At 40.5% G+C, this 20,132-nt stretch overlaps 1 protein-coding gene across 5 annotated transcripts; it reads left to right on the forward strand.

The window, feature by feature from the left end:
* The first annotated feature begins 1,001 nt into the window (after nt 1–1,001).
* On the forward strand, nt 1,002–19,211 carry DDX59 (DEAD-box helicase 59). Of its 5 annotated transcripts, none has more exons than XM_037496445.2 (8): nt 1,002–1,118; nt 2,363–3,180; nt 4,951–5,118; nt 7,757–7,846; nt 12,873–13,124; nt 13,738–13,890; nt 14,860–14,988; nt 18,528–19,211. In XM_037496445.2, the coding sequence occupies exons 2-8, from the start codon at nt 2,374–2,376 to the stop codon at nt 18,789–18,791; spliced, it is 1,863 nt and encodes a 620-aa protein (XP_037352342.1). In that variant the 5' UTR covers nt 1,002–1,118; nt 2,363–2,373; the 3' UTR covers nt 18,792–19,211. The 5 variants fall into 5 exon arrangements, with proteins under 5 accessions (XP_037352342.1, XP_054546238.1, XP_037352343.1 ...); XM_054690263.1 differs by having other exon boundaries at nt 1,035–1,054; XM_037496446.2 differs by lacking the exon at nt 1,002–1,118 and adding an exon at nt 1,286–1,357.
* Nucleotides 19,212–20,132: the final 921 nt, after the last annotated feature.

A 20,132-nucleotide genomic window follows, 5' to 3' on the forward strand; every position in this document is an offset into this window, starting at 1 on the left:
CTACTAAAGATGGCAAGGGGTAGAAGCCAGGAGATATAAACAAATCTCGACTCCTGGAGGAGTCACAGGTTTTTGTGACTCAACTTTAAAGCAATGCATGCTTTAAAGTTTACGTATTTGTTCAACACTGTTTTGCATGCATCAAATATTAGACTGAAAATACTTAAGACATAGCTCCACTTTCCTTACTTTCAGCCAGCTTTCTTCTCACCCGCAACATCTCTCAACTACAAGCTGCGAGGGGCACGTGGCTCCAGAGACTGTAAAAGAGGGAAAGGGTATATGCACTGGAACCCAAAACCGTGACCTGTGTTAACTAGTGTTACTTTCTTTTTGGTGTTGGCTGGTTGTGGTAGTGGCGGAAATAATATCCAATGTATCAGCTATCCAGTATGAAGCTCACTGTTTAGAGTTACTCTGCTAACTACAAGCAGAAAGGGTTTATTTTATGTTTTTACATAATTTTTCATTTTTGCACAATGTACGCATTTTCATCTTGGTTATATTCCCTATACAATTCCCACCCCACCCCCCTTTATTTTGATCCTAATTCCTCCTCCTTCCCCACCCCCGCAGTGTTTCTGGTTTATAGTTGCTTGTTGATTTGGATTTTTACTTTATAATAAAATAGGGTTTTTATGCCCACTGGGTCCTCTGAGTCTCCCATTTACACTCAAACTTGACACTTCCTGAGAGCATCAGGCCTGCGCACCGCCCTCTTGTGTCTTTCCGGGCTGTCAGGCTTTCACCAGCCTCCGTCACTCCGTTACGTAAATTCTTCCAAGAGGATCCCCCAGTTTCCACGGCCCGCCCACCCGCCCTCCGGGAGAGCCAGTCCAGCCTTCGCTTGCTCCGCGGGTTACCAGCAGCCAGACCCGGACGGGGCGTGGCCAGCGCGCGCCCCGCCCCTCCGCCCTTCCTCCCGCCCGCAGCTGAGCTCCGCCCCCGAGGTGGCTCCGCCTCCCCGCCGCGGCCCTCTCCCAAAACCCGGAGAAGTGGATTTCGGGCTCCGCTCCGCTTCGCCCCTCCGAGCCGCAGAGTAGGCCCAGAATAGGTCCGCGCCTGTGGGCAGGGAGCCGGGCCCGAGTCGGCGCGGACGCGGCCCCAGATCTGCGCGGGTGAGCGCGCCGCGCCCCGGCCGCTCGGGCCTTCTCCCGGTCAGGCCCCCCCTGCTCCGGGCCGCCGGGCGCTAGGCCGCGGCGGTCGTCGTCCCTCTCCCGCCCAGCGCCCCCAAAGGTCCCGCCCGCCTTGTTGACGCCGCGTCCCGGACCTCGGTCCGGAACCCGGCGCCCGCCAGGCCCGTCTCCTAGCAGCGCCGCGTCGCGCACACTCCCGGGGCGTGGGGCCGCAGGCGGGGGTGAGGCAGCGGCCGAGGGGAGGGTGTGGGGGGCCTCGCGGGTGGGGGCGTGGGCGAGACCCCGAGGCCGCCGCGGAGCGTTTCGCCTTTTGAGGACTTGAGTTCCGGGCGCTCCTCGGCTCGCGTGGATCCGTCCTTCCCTCCCCCTGACCCCTGGGCGTTTCCGGAGGCTTAGGGTGGTGATCCAGACCCTCAGTTGCACGTTTGTTGGAATGTTTCCGGAAAAATGGAATCTGGCAATTTATCCAGAGCATTTTAGGAAAACGTTCGTTGGTATATTTGATAGTCGCAAAATTATGTTGAAAATCTTTCCCAGTCGCTATCATTTTGCAAAAACATTTTTGGAGTAAACAGAACTGTGGTTGAGAACTTGCGCTGAGGCCAGAGTTGTGTGAGCTTGGGCAAGTCAGTCTCTCCGGGGTTGAGTTTCCTTATGTGAAAAAGGAGTCAATGATAAAATAGCACAATAAAATACATGCTTATCTGTGGATGTGGGGATGGTGGTAGTAACCTAGTTTACAAGCTTGTGAAGATTCAGTTAAGGTGAAGCACTGAGCACTGGGCTTAGAGCATAATGCACGCTCTGTGTTATTTATTGTAAGATAGCCTTGCGATTTTAATTTTAAAGATTCCAATTGTGAAGTGTTTATCAAGTCTGTGAAAATGGAATGGAAGGATTTACAACAGAATTTCTGTAATATCTGATATTTCAAAGTGCAAATAGTAAACAGAAAGTGGCTCTATGTAACAATGCTGTGTTTAACAGTATGCAGTGTTTCACTGTGTGTGTGTGTGTGTGTGTGTGTGTGTGTAAAGGATTCTGTCTTTTCACTAGAGGAAATTGAGGAATGAAAGAAAAACTTGATACTAAGTAGTGTCATGATGTCTCCTTTTATTCCTTTGAGGCCAAGCCCAGGGACATTAGGCTGACTCCGGGATAACCATAGAGTACTTTATACTTGAGCTTTATTGAGAGTAAAAGATATCTCATCATTTCCTCAACAGAATATTGAAGGATGTTCGTTCCAAGGTCTCTGAAAATCAAGAGGAATGCTAATGATGATGTCAAAATTTGTGCTGCTAAGAAAATTAAACCAGAAGCAGAAGACCTTCAGTTGGATAAAGACAGAAATGATTCAGTTGATACTTCAGGTACAAAAGAAGCTGAAACACCAGGCAGGTCCAGTGGGGAGCCTTTCCCTTTGCCCTGTCCAGCTGGCCAGTTGACCCAGGTTGGCATGGGCGCATCTGAGCAGGATACAAAGGATAGCAGTCTTTCTGAAGACCCTGTTAAGTCATTTTCCAAAACACAGCGTTGGGCAGAGCCAGGGGAGCCTGTGTGTGTCATCTGTGGTCGTTATGGAGAGTATATCTGTGATGAGACAGATGAAGATGTGTGCAGCTTGGAGTGTAAAGCAAAACATCTTCTGCAAGTTAAGGAAAAGGAAGACAAATTCAAACTTAGTAATGCTCAGAAAGCTGATTCTGAGCCAGAGTCTCCACTTAATGTTGCTTATGCCTATAAAGAACACCCCTTTATTCTGAACCTTCAGGAGGCCCAGATTGAAAATCTTAAACAGCAGCTAGGAATTGTAGTTCAAGGTCAGGATGTCTGCAGGCCCATTATTGACTTTGAGCATTGTGGTTTCCCTGAGGCCTTAAATCACAACTTGAAGAAATCAGGCTATGAAGTTCCAACCCCCATCCAAATGCAGATGATACCTGTGGGGCTTCTGGGAAGAGACATTTTGGCTAGTGCAGATACTGGCTCTGGCAAAACAGCTGCCTTTCTTCTTCCTGTTACCATCCGAGCTTTATTGGAGGTAAGTTAGAGTTCACATGTCATCTTCTCAGAAACAAGTGAGGTATTTATCAATTTCATCCTTAACTGGGTTGAAATTGCAAACTAAATATTTACAACTGTAATCACTAGTCTCCTTGTTACATGGGAGGCAGAGAATTAGAGGTTCATTCTGGCCCAAACTAGATCGGGGATTTTTTTTTTTTTTAAAGATTTATTTATTTTTATACAACAACCGGGGTAAAGGCCAGATGCACGGGAGGGTGAAAGGATTCACCGGAGACAGAGCGGGGAACAGAACAGACAGACTGATGAAATTACACTGCTGAGGGGAGCAGCAGACGAGACAGGAGAGGTCTGCTTCGCCATGTGGGATTCTTGCCTGCCGGCTGGGATCAAACCCACACTGCAGAGGCTGTGGACAGCTTCACAGTGCAGAGCTCAACCGCCTGCGCCACCAGGGAGGCCTGATCGGGGATGTTTAACATTATTTAATAAAATCACCTTGCCAGGGGGTCCCTGGCCACCATTGGCTGAACATACGCCCCACAATGAAGCATGATCCCATCATGAAACTCCACAGTGTCTGTGTAACCAGGATTCCTGACCTTCCTCTCCATCTCACCTTGTCCCATACCAGTCATCCTATAAAAAGCCTAACTCCCTCTGGCAAGGGGAGGAAGTGCTTTAGAAGCCATTGCTGTCTGCCTTCTTGTTTGATAGAAGTAATCAGAATCTTTGCCACTATATCTGACTTGGCCTGGGCAGTTTTGCTAACAACTGCCAAGCCGCTAACCTTTTTATTTGGTACTACTAACCATCTTGCTTCTGATAGCCTAATTTTAGGGAATATTTCTTTTTTATATTGAGCCAAAGAGTTCTTCATTGAAGGTCTAAAAAATTTGTTTTCCTTCTAAAATAATCTCTTTCTAACAAAATAAACTTAATTTGGGGAAACTGCAATTTTTGTGGCAGTTTATTGTTTTAAAGAAACTGATTTATACAAAAGTTGGAACACTGTTGTAGTGCTTCAGAGTAAATGCAGTGCTTAAATGTGATCCGTGGTTCATCTTAAAATAATACTGCCTTACCTTGCTTGTTAGTTTATAGCATGTAAAGTACTTAAGCACATAATTTCACAAACATTTTGAGTTAATTGCTTTTTGCCAAGTACTGCCGAACTTGTGATATATGGCAAGCAGGGAAACAAGTGAAAGAAGTGGGTAAAGGAAGGAAAGATAAAGGGAGAAGATTTGGAAAACTAAAAAGTAGAAGTAGACAATGTAAGGAAAAAAAGAAAAGAAAGCACTAGATGTTCAAAATATAGGTAAAACTCACTAGGGGACCAAAATAGAGTCGTAGAGTAGGAAATAGTATATTTATATGTAAGTCCTTTGGACAAAAAAAAAGTAAATTCTACAGGAGAGGAGAGGGAAAGAGCATGGCTAGAATGCCAAGCTTGAACCACATCTTCATGGTGATTAGTGGGTTTTTTCTTGAGAAGAAGCTTGCCTCGGTAGGTCCAGTTAACTAGGAGCAAACCTTGAGTTTTCCCACCTCTGTTACTGTGGATGAAGCTCCTTTGCCCCAGTGTCTGTGTTATGTAAGAAATGGGGGTCAAGTTACAGTTTTTGGAAAAAGAAATCTGCAGTAAGGAAGCAGTAGGGCCCCCTCCCTTGGGCTGTTGGGAACACTTAAAAGGGAAATGCACCTGGAATCATTCTGAAGATTTAGTTATATCAACAGGAATTATTTGCTGATCTTCCTAGATTTATTTTTCACATCTTTGCAGAACAAAACTCCATGTGCACTCATTCTCACACCTACACGAGAGCTAGCCATTCAGATCGAGAGACAGGCTAAAGAGTTGATGAGTGGCCTGCCACGCATGAAGACCGTGCTTCTGGTAGGGGGCTTACCCTTGCCCCCACAGCTTCATCGCCTGCGGCAGTATGTGAAGGTAAGCACCAATTTTATCCCAGGCCTTTGAAAAGTATTGTAGGAGTATAGGAACCAGGTTTTTTTCCTCTTTGAGGCACTGTTGAATGCATTTCAGGTAGCTTTTAATTTCTTGCCAAGTAAGCCTTAATTTTTTTAAGTTTGTTTTTTCTAGAAAAATAAGGGGACATCCTTTCTGGAGTTTCTGTTGTATATGCTGGACACTTTTCGATGTTATCACATGCATTATCTCATTTAATCATCACGTTTGCTCTTGGAGGTGGGTTGGCATATTCCAAATTTTGTGGTTGAGAAGTTGAATCTCAGAAAGATGGCATTTTTCTAAAGGTCCATGGCTAATACACGTGAGTGTGATTCCTAAAAACATGGATAATAGCCTACAAAACCACAGTACAATTATAAGCAGTAAATTACCATCAATACAGATAGATTAACACTATAGTCTGTTCCTCTGACCCCATTCATGTGCTTTTATTATAGTTCCATTATCCTCTGAGCACTTTCTTATTTTCTATCTAAAGATGTGCCCTGCTTACCTTGTCTTTTCCTTGCCTCAACCCTGAAACTGTGCCTTTTTCCACAGAGCCCTGATTCCTTTTGGTAGAGAATAGTATTTAGAAACCCAGGTTTGGGCTCCAGGTTGGGCTGCTTGCCATTGGTAGCTGCTGTTGGGTTATCTTGCTTCCGTATCTGCATTTATCAGAGACCATGAGTTCACGTTGATACTTCCAATTCTAATTCTGATTCAACACAGCAAGATTCACTATAGGTTTTCTGATTCTACATCTGTAACTCTTGACAGTGAGAAAACTACTCATTATCCTTTATATGTTTACCTGACCAGTCCTCCAGTGTGTAACCTGTCTCTCATGGTCACCTCAGTAGAGTCGACCCTGCATTCTCCTCAACAGCTCAGGCTAAATCAACCTGTCTAGGGCCACCTTTCTGAGGGCCTCTGCCTCACCTTGTTGCTGCTGCTACTTCTCCCCATGCCAGACTGTGTCCCTCACAGACACCGGCTGAGAACTGGTGACTGAAACATCTGTCCGCTCAGGAAAGCTGCCTTTCAAGAGCAAGGGCAAAATAAAGATGTTTTCAGATAAACAAAACTGCGAAAGTTTATTAGCAGTAGAGCATCTAAAGGGATTTCTGAAGTAAAATATTCTACAGATAAAGATGATACTAAAATGTGGAAAAGAAATAATGGTGAGGAAAGAAAATGGTTAACATGGGTAAATGTAAACGATTAGAATAAACAGCAGTAATCATAAACAGTTTGTAAAAATAGAAGAAAAATGGGGATGTAATATACTGCTTGGGGACTATCTTTAATATATAGTGTATATTTGAAAGTTGTTAAGAAAGTAGATGTTAAAAATTCTCATCACAGGGGAAAAATGTGACTTTGTGGTGATGAATGTGAACTGTGCTTATCCTGGTGATCATATATATGCATATATCAACACATTATTTCATACATCAAAAACTGATAATGTGTCCAGTACAACTCAAAAAATAAAAAATAGAGGTAAATACTGGCCAACAGTAGCATGTAAGTGTGTGGGAAAAGACTGTTTTCCCTTGATTATCCAAGAAAAAGATAAAAATGTCAATTAACTTTAGACTTCATTAAGCTATATATCCTTGTTAAAACTCAAGATGAAGCACCAAAAGAATGGAAAAAAAAAAGTTTATGATTTCCAAACCAGTGTGTGTGTGTTGGGGGGGGGGGGTTGTTAAAGGAAAAAAACGGGGTGAGCTTAATCCAAAATAACTAAAATTTTAATATTTGTGTTATTTCTAAAAAACCTAGCAGAACCCTATAGTTCCGTACAACTATATTATAAGAGCCTCATAACCCAGAACTGTTATCATTTTCAGTGATTTTACCATTGTGTTGGTGTATACTTGAAAAGTAGAACACAGTTGATTAGATCGTTTGTAGTTCTATATTTTATCCAGGGACTGTCGCGTTTAGTCCTCACAATGATCATTTTATCATTTCCATTTTATGGAAGAGAGAACAGAGACTCATACTATTATTAAATGCTAGAGCTGAGATACCTGCTGAGTTTGTCTGATTAAAGAGGCCCTACTTTTAGTCATCACTTTATCTTATGTATTATAAAACTGTTAAAAGCCTTAATCAACTGTAGAAATCAACCTGTTAATTTAAAGATGCTTTAGCAGGCCCAAAGAGGTTATGGAACTTGGTTTTGCCCGCAGAGCCAAATAGAGGTCACACTTCCTGCGCTGGCCCCTGCTTTGGGACATTCTCCCCACCCTTCCCACTCAGGGGCCTCTCGACCTTAGAGTGTTCTTGGACGCCCCTTTTCTCTGTCTGGACTCTCCTTGCCTTGCTTCCTCCCACTACTCCTTTAGTTTAGTGCATGTGTTAGCTGGCACTGGATCCACCCTCCATTTACTGCACGCTATACTGATCTTAGAGCATTCATTTGTTTTATCCATTTCTTCCTTTGTATTAAGTTTCATGAGAGCCAAGATTGTGTCTGATTCATTCATCAGAATTCAATAACTTATGTGTCTGACACATACTAGCCATTCAATAAGTGTAGAATGAATGAATAGAGGAGTGAATATTATCTGACTTTTTTATTTGCTTTTTCTCTTTTATCCAGGTTATCATAGCAACTCCTGGGCGAATTCTGGATATATTAAAACAGAACTCTGTAGAACTCTGCAATATAAAAATCGTAGTAGTAGATGAAGTAAGTAGTGTGTTTAGAACCATTAGTCACACATAACTTTATATAATTTATGACAAATATATTCTAAAGTTACATAACTTCATTGTGTATTTAGGTATTTTTACCCACAAAGGGAAGAAAAATTCAGAGGTTTTTTTCATTGCCGTGGTGGTTCTTAAGCTGGTTCCTGTAGAGATAGTAGCTAAAGTAAGGTATTGCATGCTAAAATTAAACCATAGCTATCTCTTCCTCGTGATAAAAAACATAAATTCAACTATATCCTCATTGATAAGTTTTCTAAACATTGATGCTCATTATCATTTGTCCACAAAATGAATCAGTGGCAAATAATAATTAACAAGGACTTTTGGGAGTAACTGAATAATGTTTAGTTGAATCACCTTTTAAATTTTTTTCTGCATAGACTTAGGGATCTGTGGTTGTAGTTTTCTGTGTTCTATAGAGAGAATGGGCATTTTTATACTTTTGCTTGCTTAGTGAGCTGAAATAAACATTTTATTAACAGGTGAGCGTCCACTGTCTGAGCAGCAGGAGAACACAAGGCTGTGTCCAGCCCAGATAGGCATGCTCAACTGCCTTCATATTGTCGCTTTGGCAGTGACAGAGCAGAGGCCTGTGTTACAGCGAGCTAGGTGATGGCCAGCCAGGGCCAGTGAGTCCCAAGGAGGGTGCGGTGGCGGGGAGGTAACAGGGTGAGGGAAGAACTCAGAGCGAGGATCCACAGGACTAGGGCTTGAGCCTTTATTTCATCTACCCTGACACCTCAGGCAAGTCATTAAAATTTGCAGATTTGTGGGAGGATGAAGCAATGACTATGAAAATGTCTAAGAGACCAAAAAGTCCTACTTAGATGTCAAATATTATTCAGCCTTTCAAAAGTGCTGCTAAGTCAGCCTTTTCCTGGCAGGACATTTGGTGGAACTGATGAATCTCATGTTCATGATCCCACTGGCTGCCACCTGGACGTAGGCTGGCCGTCCCTTTCTTGGTAAATCCTTCTTCAGTTCTCATCTAATGCTCCTGAGAAGGAACCCATGTGCGAAAGTTGGGATCCACTCATCCTTGCTTCTCTTCACAGTGTTTTCATTTTCTTACATAAACAAGGCTCACGGGCACCCCAGTGCTTAGTGTAATGGTGGAGGAGCTGTGTTTGCTTGGCAGCATGTGTGGGGAGCCTGTTATTCTCAGTCTCTGTCCCGTTCCTGGTGTTTAAGAATATGGTCTCTGGGTGGTGTAGAGGTGAGATGAGCTGGTAAACAATATAGTGGGTCAGGTACTGATACAGGTCAGTGCCCAGGTGCTACTAGGTACAGATTGGCCAACTCTGGGTAAGTCTGGATGGCACCACCTTGAAGCTTTAAATGCCATTTAGGTCTACAAAGTGCTGAAATCTTATTGGAGAAAAAGACAAATATTTGAAACAAAGGCAAGGACATTATCCTATAGACTTAAATACAAAAGACTAAATGATGTAGACCAGGGATTGACAAAGTCTTTCTATAAAGAACCTGAGAGTAAATATTTTAGGCTTTTGGGGCTAATGTCCTCGGTGGCAGCTACTCAGTACAACCATAGGCAGTGTGTAAATGGGTGGGTGTGACTGTGTCCTATAAAACAATCTATAAAAACAAGCAAAGGTATGAATTTGTCCCATGAGCCATTGTTAGCCACCCCCTGATATAGCTGTTAGTGAAATTACACGACTATGTATGATATGCTAATTGTTCAGGACATGTGAGGTCAGAAGGACAAATGAGAGAGTATGTGAATGGGGACTGTAGCAAATGGCTTCTCAGAGGTAATGGCGTGTGATCTGGGTCTCCACAGATGGAAACGGACTTAGAAAACTAGAGACTGCATCCAACATTCCAGGTGAAGACAATGACAGGAGCAGAGCCAGACAGTCGAAGCACATGGGCTAAGGGGCAGAGGAGACCGGCCAGCCTGGAAGAGTTCTTCCCGAGGAGTAATAGGAAGTAGAATTGAGTAGCTAGGGTGGGGTCAAATTACAGAGGGCCTTGAAAGGACAGCAGAAGTTGGATTTGATGTGGGAATCTGTGCGGCTTCGTAAATTATTGAGTTGGGGTGTAACATGTTGAAAGTGGTGGTTTAGGTAGTCACTCTGCTGTGCCGTTCAAGAGAAATTAAAGATAAAAGATTCTGTGAGACAAGAGCCAGCCACCCAGACTAGAGGTGAGGAGGGGCAGGGGCAGGGTAGGAGCCAAGCAGGGTCATGTCTTCAAGTCACTGTAAAGAAGTCATTTGTGGGTCCTCTGATGGATGAAGATGAGAGGGAGAGGAGGCTGTAGGGCTGGCTCCATAAATTAGGATGGTGCTTTTGGCTTCAGGAAAGAACAAGTGGGTAAGGGCTGGGACTACGCAATAATATTTGCATTTGGTTTTAGAGATACTGGATTTTGTGTGAATGATGGGCAAGGAGAAGTACTCTGTAGACACAGGAAACGTGCACTGGAGTCAATGACGTGTACTAGCGCTTGTAAGAGAGGAGGGTTAGTGAGAGATGAGGACTAGCCTGAGGGTCTGGTTTGTGGAATTTGACATGAGTCAGTCAAGGGAGAAGTAGCCTGGGAGATCAGGAAGGAACTGAGATTAATAATATCCCTGAGGAAGAGAGCCGCTGATTCCAGGGGAGGCAAGGACGCAAGAATCCTCAGGCATGGAAACTGAGAAGTTCCTGTAGAATCAGAAAAATCTTCTCTGCCCCCCTTCTGTCTCCTCTGTGCTTGTCCTTTGGCCCAGTGATTGTTCCCTCCCCATCTACCTGCTCGTCCTTCTTTACATGTCTGTGATTCTGACAGGATTCTTCCCTCACACCCCCAGGCAGGTTTAGGACTTCTTTGCTCTGATGTGTTGACCTACGAGCAGACTCCCTATTTACATCCTGGTCCCTACTCTCCCCCAATGGCAAGTGCAGTGTTGCCCGAGTTGCTCTAATGTGAAGAATCACCTGCATGCTTAGTGACTGTAATGGCAGCCCAGATCTCACACTTGGATATTCTGACTCAACAGGTCTGAGTTAGAGTCTGGGAATCTTTAAAAACTCATGCTTATCTTTAGGAAGATTTTGGTTAGCAAGCTGTCTGACATCAGTAAGCTCTTATTCAGTGCTTAGAACATGAATGCTTATCTATCAAATACATGTCTTATCTTCTTGGTTTTGAGGATGCAATGGAAAGAGAGATGACCTGTAATATACCTGTGAATACAGGGTCACATGCCAGAGACAACCAGTGGTTTGCCTTAGATTTAGCCAGGGGTGGGGGAAGTATCTCTGAGGTGATTTCATGCTGAGCTCTCATTGAGAAGGAGCCAGCCCTGTGAAGGTCCATCTGAAGGGGAGATTATTTCAGACAGAACTGTCAGTGCGCAGCTAATGTGGGAACAAGCGTGGGGCAGTGGGGACCGAAAGAAGGTTAGTGTGGCAGGGTCCAGGAGAATGAGAGAGAGACAGTGGTAGATGGGGTCAGGGAAGTGGATGAGGATGAGAATATAGCTCTTTCAGGCCACAGTTAAGAGTTGGGTTTTATTCAAGTGTGATAGGAAGTCATTGGCAGGTTTAAGCAGGGCAGTAACAATATCTAATTTATGTTCTAGAAGAATCTGGTTGACTGAGAAAAATGGATCCTGAGGTAGGAGTGTCAAGAGTGGGAGTATCCTCAGTGCAAACTGAGAGAAATGACTGGGTCTGGGGTGTGTTAGTAGTGTCAACAGGACTGATAGTGGATTATATGTGGGGTGAAACAGGTTTTTGATGATGCCATTCCAAACGTGGGTCCTGAAATAAGAGTGGGCTTGCCGTTGAGAAAGTGGAAATTTCTGTTTTAAAAAGGTTAAATTTGAGGGTCTTTTTAGATCCAAGTGGGCATGTTAAGTTGGCAGTTGGGTTCTGCCACTCAAGTTCAGGAAAGAAGTTATAGCCAGAGATAAGATTTTGGGGGGTCTTTGATGCATTCAAGGAATTTGGTCACAGAACCTGGGGAGAGAGCATAGATGAGGGCGAAGAGGGGCCTAGGGCACAGTCCCTGGGGCTCACCACCATGTCGGATTCTTCTGAAGATTATGGAGTTTGAAAAGGAGTAGCCAGTGAGGGAGGAGAAAATTTTTGAGAGAAGAAAGACCAGTGTATTTGAAAATCAAGAGAGCCTTAAAAAGCAAAAAAAAGATAGCCTTGCTCTTTCCTAATTTTAAAGCAGCACTAATTTTAAAAAAAATTTCTCTTTGCTTTGTAGTACATTCATTGTTTTTAAAAACTAACAAAAGCAGAAGTACACACAGAAATGAAAGCCCCAGCATTAAATTTCTTATTTAAAATATTTTGTAAGTATTTCCATAATAAAAATTTAAACTTTGCATACTTTGAAAACTGAAATTGCCCCCTCCTCATACAGCTTGAAAATCACCCCAGAGTTAGCAATTATGTTTCTTGAATGTATACTCCAGTTCAACCTTTGTCTACATAGTATTCTGTACTTTGCTTTTTGCTCCTAATAGTGATTCATTATTATTTAATAAAGGATTTTCTGGTAATTTTTCATGACAACATAGTGTTATGTTGTGTTTATCATAATTTATTTATCACATGCCCTATTTGTGGATATTGAGGATATGTATGTTAGGTTTTTGTTTTTTTTTTTAATAGAGGCATGTTTTATTTATTTATTTTGTTTGTTTGTTTGTTTGTTTGTTTGTGTATACGTGCACTGGGTACAGTCAGAAGCGCAGGAGGTTGAGAGAATTCACCAGAGCCAGAGCGGGGAGCAGAGCAGTATGTTAGGTTTTTTTGCCACGATTAATAATGCCATAATAAGAAGTTTTGTCATTGTAGACAAGGTGGTTATATGGCATATAATTTTATATAAACACGTGTTAATATAAAGTTGATCTTTTGTCTTTTGACATTGTGGTACTTTTTTCTGCATAGAAGTTTTTATTTTTTATATTAATTCTGTCAGTCCCGTTGGTCTTAATGTCAAGTGGGGCTAACTTTTAAATGATTTTACTTTAGGCTGATACCATGTTAAAGATGGGCTTTCAACAGCAAGTACTTGACATTTTGGAAAACGTTCCTAGTGATTGTCAGACCATATTGGTCTCAGCTACAATTCCAAGTAGCATGGAGCAACTAGCTAACCGGCTTCTGCATAATCCCGTGAGAATTATCACTGGAGAAAAGAACTTGCCATGTCCCAATGTGCGTCAGATTATTTTGTGGGTAGAAGAACCAGCCAAAAAGAAGAAGTTATTTGAAATCTTAAATGTGAGTAGTAAGCACTCCATCCTTCTGTAGGTTATTCTCATATTTTTCACAATTCTTAAGAGAATGATTTTTAGATGTAGTTTTTGGGGAATTTGGTGTAGGTATGTAATAAAATACCATAATTATTCAAGGACTTTTTTTTGTTTGTTTGACAGCATTTTAGTAGTGTTACATAGAAGGTGAAGACTAGTTTTTTCTTGGCTATTTTTTCTTTGAGAAGTAGAATTTTTTAGTAGTTACTAGCTGAACCAGAAATTTGTGGAGTGAGTGATATGGGCAGGCAGTTACTTAAAAATATACTTATTAAGTAATGTTAACTTAAATGTAGTTTGTATTAACTTATGAATAATTAAAATTACACATAAACTTTAGTATTATTTTTGTAGTATTAATGAAGTGATGGAGAAATGTGATGGACAGTAGATTATTTGGCTTCTGTTTGTACATATTTTAAAGAAAACACTTATTTTAACAGAATAGGCTTTTTTCACCCCCTCCTTAACAATGCTTATAAGCCTATGGATAACTAATTTGTACAGATGCTTTCAGAAAAACTTTCCAACATAAATTATGTTATATGAATAATTTCACATATATCTTTTCTATTTTTCAGGATAAGAAACTCTTCAAGCCTCCAGTGTTAGTATTTGTGGACTGCAAACTAGGTGCAGATCTGTTGAGTGAAGCTGTTCAGAAAATCACAGGCCTGAAAAGCGTATCTATACATTCAGACAAGTCCCAAATGGAGAGGAAAAACATCTTGAAGGTTTGACTCTCAGTGTTCTCTTTCCTGCCTATAAATCTGTTTTGCCTCATTTTCAAAAGACACCATGTTTGTTTTGTTTTTTTTTTTTAAATAATAAATTTTATTTTTATATTCCCCATACAATTGCAACCCCCCATTCTGACCCCAATCCCTCCCCTCCCGCCCCCGCCCCCTAAAAGTGTCTCTGGTTCATAGTTTTTTGTTGATTTTGATTTTCACTTTCTTATAGTTATTCATTTTCCTGGTCCCTTATTTAAGTTTTCTAGATTCCTGCTATGAGTGAGACCATCCGGTATTTTTCTTTTTCTTTTTGGCTTATTTCGCTGAGCATGATCCCTTCCAGCGCCATCCATGTTGCTGCAAATTGCATGTGTTTATCTTTTTTGAATGCTGAGTAATATTCCATGGTATATATGTACTACATCTTCTTGATCCAGTCATCTATTTTTGGGCATTTGGGTTGTTTCCAAAGCTTAGCTATTGTAAACAGTGCTGCTATAAACATAGGGGTGCAGGTGTTCTTTGGAATTGATGTTTCTGAAGACACCATGTTTTTAAAGCTGTCTTTTTTTTGTAATGTCTGTAAGAACTTCAGGAAAACAGTGAGTATGAAGTTGTTGCTGCTGCTCACGGGCTTCTATGTTTTGGGAGCAATAACCTCTTCTCTAGGGATTATATACTAAATAGATTACTAATTCCGAGCCCACCATTTTGGAAATCAGGTCACTGTGGCCTGGGACAGCAGTCGTTCACCTTTGGAGAGAGGTGCCTGAGTAAATTAATAGAAACAGTTCTCGGGGGGCTGTAGGAACTTATGCTTACCCACTTCTAAGCTCTTCTGAGACCTTTACTTGTTGAAAAGATTCTGCAACAACAACATTGAAGGGAAAAAAAAGAAAAGATATCTGAATTATCTAAAATCACATAAGATATATTCTAAACATTGAATCGTGTTGCTGTTTTGGAAAGGGATTACTGGACGGAGACTATGAGGTGGTGGTGAGCACAGGAGTCCTGGGCAGAGGCCTGGACCTCATCAGTGTCAAGCTGGTGGTCAATTTCGATATGCCTTCAAGTATGGATGAATATGTGCATCAGGTAAAGTGGTTTTGTGTGTTACCACCATTTTATTCTTGAATTTTCTTGGGCAAGGCATTGTCAATATAATGTTAAGTTATAATGGATATAAACTTTATGTATTTTTGCTTCTAAAGTAAATAAACTAAAAAACTTTATGCCTAAAGTGCATTAAATCTAATTGGAAATAACAACCTAAAATGTTAGTTTAAAACAGTTTTAAGTAGTTGGGTTTTGGTTTATTTTTATTTCTTTATAGTTTTTCTCCAGGGACCATATTAATGCCTTTTATAATTTAAAAAAGAGGGAGGGCTTTGTTTTAAAAGATTGCTATATCTGGCCAGAATAAAATTGATCCGTTAAAGTATTTGGTTTTTTTAGGAATCTTGTCTTCATCTCCTCTCCCATATCCTTATTTGTTCTAGTCTTTCACCTTTTAAAGTTTTGTTCCTTTTCTTTGCTGCCAGAGATAACAGCAGCTCTGTTTCTAGCAGAAATAGAGAGAGCTTTCTCTTAATGCCGCCTTATCTTCCCTACTGCTACCTGTCTTCCTACTCTGGCATCATTTACACACTCTTGAAGTACAGCTTTTCTGTAATGTTCTTCACATCACCTCTGAATGCCACGTTTACTCAGATCATTCACTGAAGCTCTTTTAGTGCCTTTCGTGCATTGTTACCTCTTTTTTCTCTCTTTTTTGGTACCACCTGTGTGTCAGAGCTGAGTATTCCACAGTTAATTGTTCATTCAAATAACTGAAGTGTATTTTTATAAAACTATTAATTTAATATTTCTGGATGGAAACTTTCTAAAATATTAAGACCCTTAAGCCTCTTGCTTCTTAAATAGAGTATATTGATTATAATTATTTAGCCTTTTCTGGCTGTGCTATGGTCAGCCCTTTGGCTCCCAGTTATTCACAGTGCACAGTGCTCTAATGCGTCCAGGGCCTCAGGGCTTGGCCAGTGTATAATTTCTTACCAATATTTAGAATGGCCCTAGAGCCTTCTGCTTTTCTAGGTCAGTATCTGGGTGTGTTTTGTTTCAGTAATCAAAGTATACACACCCTCAATAACAATTAATGCAAATAACAAAAGATATACAGTGAAAAGTCTTCTTCATAAGGTAGCCCCCTACCTCTCATTGCTCCCCACCGTTCATAGTATAGAAGCACTGCGTGCTTCTGTCACACTTCTCACATAAAGGGGCCATACTGTACTAACCAGACTTTGCCTTGGGTTTTTAAATTAAATGTATCTTAGACATATTTCCTATGAGCGCACATAATAGTTAATATTTAATAAGTGTTAGTGTATACTAAGGACTTACTATACAACCAAACACTGTTACAAGCTTTTTAAACTTTTTAATGTGGCTTGTTGTAGATTAGTGACTAAATAAGAATGGATTACATGTAAGTACTATAATTATTTAACAAATCCTTAACTGTGGTCAGTGTTTCCATATTATTAAATAATGCTGAGTGAACAGCATTAATTCTTGGGTCTTATGAAGGTATAGCTAGAGATAAACTCTGAGCAGGGCAACTTTCAGGTTAAAGGGTATTATATATTTACATTCTTGATAGGTGTTTCCTTGTGTCTGCTTTTTAATTGTAGGAGGTAGAATGCTTCTGTGAAAATAATTTGATATTTGTTAGCATCAGCTATCTTTTAGAGTTTGGAGATTATTATAGTTATTTTTTAACAGCTTTTTGTTTCAGTATGAAACACCTCTGTATATGTCTCAGTAGATATGTCACATGCTATGCCTTCATCACCTCAAATTGTATATAATTCGGTGGTTTTCAGTATATTAATAGAATTGTACAACCATTACTACAATCAATTTTAGAAAATTTCCATCACCTGAAAAGAATCCCCATACCTCTCTCTCTCTCTCTCTCTCTCTCTCTCTCTCTCTCTTTCACACACACACACACACACACACACACACACACACACTCTCACACTCAACTTTAGGAAAAAACACCTTCTATCTCTATAATAGGAGTTTATCTTTTCTGGATAAATGGGATCCATGAATTACACTTCATGTAACTGGGATCATTCAGTGTGTGGTCTTTTGGGACTGGCTTCTTCCACTTAGCATGATATTTTCAAACTTCACCCATATTGTAGCCTCTATCAGCATGTCATTGTTAAAAGGACAGACAATACTTCATTGTAAGGATGTACCTCTTTTGTTTTATCCATTGATTAGTTGCTGGGCATTTACGTTATTTCTACTTTTTGGCTATTACAAGTAGTACTGCTGTGAACATTCATTTACAGGTATTTGTAAAGACATGTTTTCATTTCTACTGGGAATACATCTAGGAATAGAATTTCTGGGCCACATGGTAACTCTATATTCAACTTTTTGAGGAGCCACCAGACTATTTTCCAATGTGATTTCACTATTTTACATTCCCAGCGATACATGAGGGCTCCAGTATCTCATCTCCATATCAACATTTTCATGATCTGTCTTTTCTATTACAGCCATGTCAGTGGGTGTGTGTTATCGCTCCTTGTGTTTTTGGTTTGTGTTTCTCTAGTGACTAGGAACATCAGCATTGTGTCACATACTTACTGGCCATTTGTGTATCTTTCTTGGAGAATGTCTTTTTAAATTCTTTGCCCATTTTTTAATTCAGTTGACTTTTTATTACTGAGTTGTAAAAGTTCTTTAGTCTAGAAGAAATTTACTCTACATAATATCTACAAATCTTTTTCCCATTCAGTGAGTTACAGCTAATTTTTATACTAATTTTTAGTTTTGCTGGAATAATTTAATAACATAAGCAGGTTTTTAAAAGCTGATACTGAAAAACAGCATTCCCTTCCCTCATTTCTCCCCAGTCTCAATGTCAGAGGCCACCCCTTTCAACTCTTCTTTTTCAATATTTAAAATTTCCTATATCTTGGCAGGAATCAGGTGTTTTGCTAAGTACAGGCTTTAAATTCTCTTTTTCAATTGAGGAGCAGAAATTGGCCTTGACTGGGTCTTCCCCTCCTCTTCTGAAGCTTTTCTCAGTAGATTTCAATACAAGTAAATTTTGCTCCTGATCATGGGTCTCCATCACAAATTTGTGTCCATTTAATTCAATCAAAATGAGAAATAACTTTACAAAGATTTGCTTAAGTCTTATATTTCCAGGCACTTATATACCCTAAATCAAATAGTCCTCTGCTCTTAATGTAATGACTTTCCAAAAGTTTTTACCTTAACCCGCTCACAATAAGAAACATCTTTATGTCATTTGCCCCCCTCAGCACACATGCATGTACACACATGTATCTGAAACATAAGTTTCATAGAAAATGCATTATATTTGGTCACTTTCTTATTTTCTGTTTCGGCTGTCTTATTAAAAATATGCTGGTGGCAGCTTAGTAAGTTGATTTCACATATTTATTGATATGTACAATTAAAAAAAGTACCTGAATGAATGTTCATCTTAGTAAAGCCTCTGTAAATATTAGTCTTCATTCCCTGTTAAGTGACATTAAGATTCTCTTTGAACAGTTTTAAATGTCCTCTGCATTTCATTTCAGGTTGGAAGAGTGGGGAGATTAGGTCAAAATGGAACTTCAATTACTTTGATCAATAACAGTTCAAAAAGACTCTTCTGGGACATTGCAAAAAGGGTAAAACCCACTGGATCCATTCTTCCCCCACAGTTATTAAATTCCCCTTACCTTCATGACCAGAAGAGAAAGGAACAGCAGAAAGACAAACAGGCACAGAACAATCTGGTAACGGGATCTAATCTTATGGACATTATTAGAAAACATGATAAGAGTAATTCTCAAAAATGATTTGTTACATCATTTTGAATATATTTTTGTGTATAATCATAGAAATTTCTGTATATTATTACTGTAAAATTTGAATAAATGGGACATGTAAGTGAAGCAGAACTTTACATATGATTTTCTAATGTAATAGAATCTCAAATTTATACAGCAGTGTTGTATTTATTTTCCTTTTTTACTCATAAATTAAATGACCTCAGTAAGTGAATTTTTAATAAAATATATTTCTCCTTGATAAGGCTTTATTTTTAAAAAATAAATATTCCTGAAAGTTACTTTCAGAGCCAGAAAGTTCCACAGCAAGGAGTCTGACCAAGCATGGCAATCCCTTCATGCAGTGCCCACTGGTGCCATCACTCTGGCACCTCAATTATTGTTGGGTGAATGAAAGCTGGTTAGGAGGAAAGTAAATGATAGAAGCTGGAAGAAATGGCCAGTGCTACTTTTTTTTTTTTTTTTAAAGATTTATCCATTTATTTTATACAAGAACCGGGGTACATACAGGCCAGATGCACGGGAGGGTGAGAGGATTCACCAGAGACAGAGCAGGGAGCAGAACCGGCAGACTGACGAAAAACACTGATGAGGGGAGCAGCGGGTGAGACAGAAGTGGTCTGCCATACCATGTGGGACCCTTGCCGGCTGGCCAGCCGGGATCGAATCAGTGCTTCAGAGGCTGCGGACAGCTTCACAGTGCGGTGCTCAACTGCCTGCGCCACCAGGGGAGGCCCACCGGTGCTACTTTTAAGAGATAAATATGAGATATGTATCTATATTTTTAGTTGTTTTCCCTTTAATTTGATAAACTTAAATTGCTTTTATATTTGACATGGGCTCCTTGCCAAATTAATGTCATTATGTTAATATTGCTTTGCAATTGATGTCACTTTGCTAATTCAGTTGATAATTTTAAATACTGCAAGAAAGGATAGATGTCTTGCTTTGAGACATCAACACTTCCATTTCTTTAAAAAAAGAAACTGGTAAGTATCAGCTTAGTTGGGGAATTTAGGTAGTCAGTGTATCATATCATGAAAATGTTGACTCTTGAAGATCTCGGCGTCATCCCCCCGAGGGGTGTGGGAGAGATTTAGGGAACTGGGTCCCTCTGTAGGTAGTTTCTTAGTGTTGTCTCCACCCAAATAAAAGCATGGGGTCTGAGTATCCCCCGTGAGAGCCTGAGGACCCAGGCTTTCACTGTTTCTGTTTGTCTGCTCTCAAGTGATGTATGTCCAATTTCAAGTGACAGCATGAGGCTATTAAGGTGCTTTGAGAGGCTAGTAGATACAGTAATAATTACTAGAGAAGTTAGGCAGCTTTTCACTAGGCTCAAATTTCTTTGTG

The sequence above is a fragment of the Talpa occidentalis genome, unplaced genomic scaffold (assembly GCF_014898055.3).
Source record: "Talpa occidentalis isolate TD23 unplaced genomic scaffold, MPIMG_talOcc4v2.1 talOcc4.8, whole genome shotgun sequence".
NCBI lineage: Eukaryota > Metazoa > Chordata > Mammalia > Eulipotyphla > Talpidae > Talpa > Talpa occidentalis.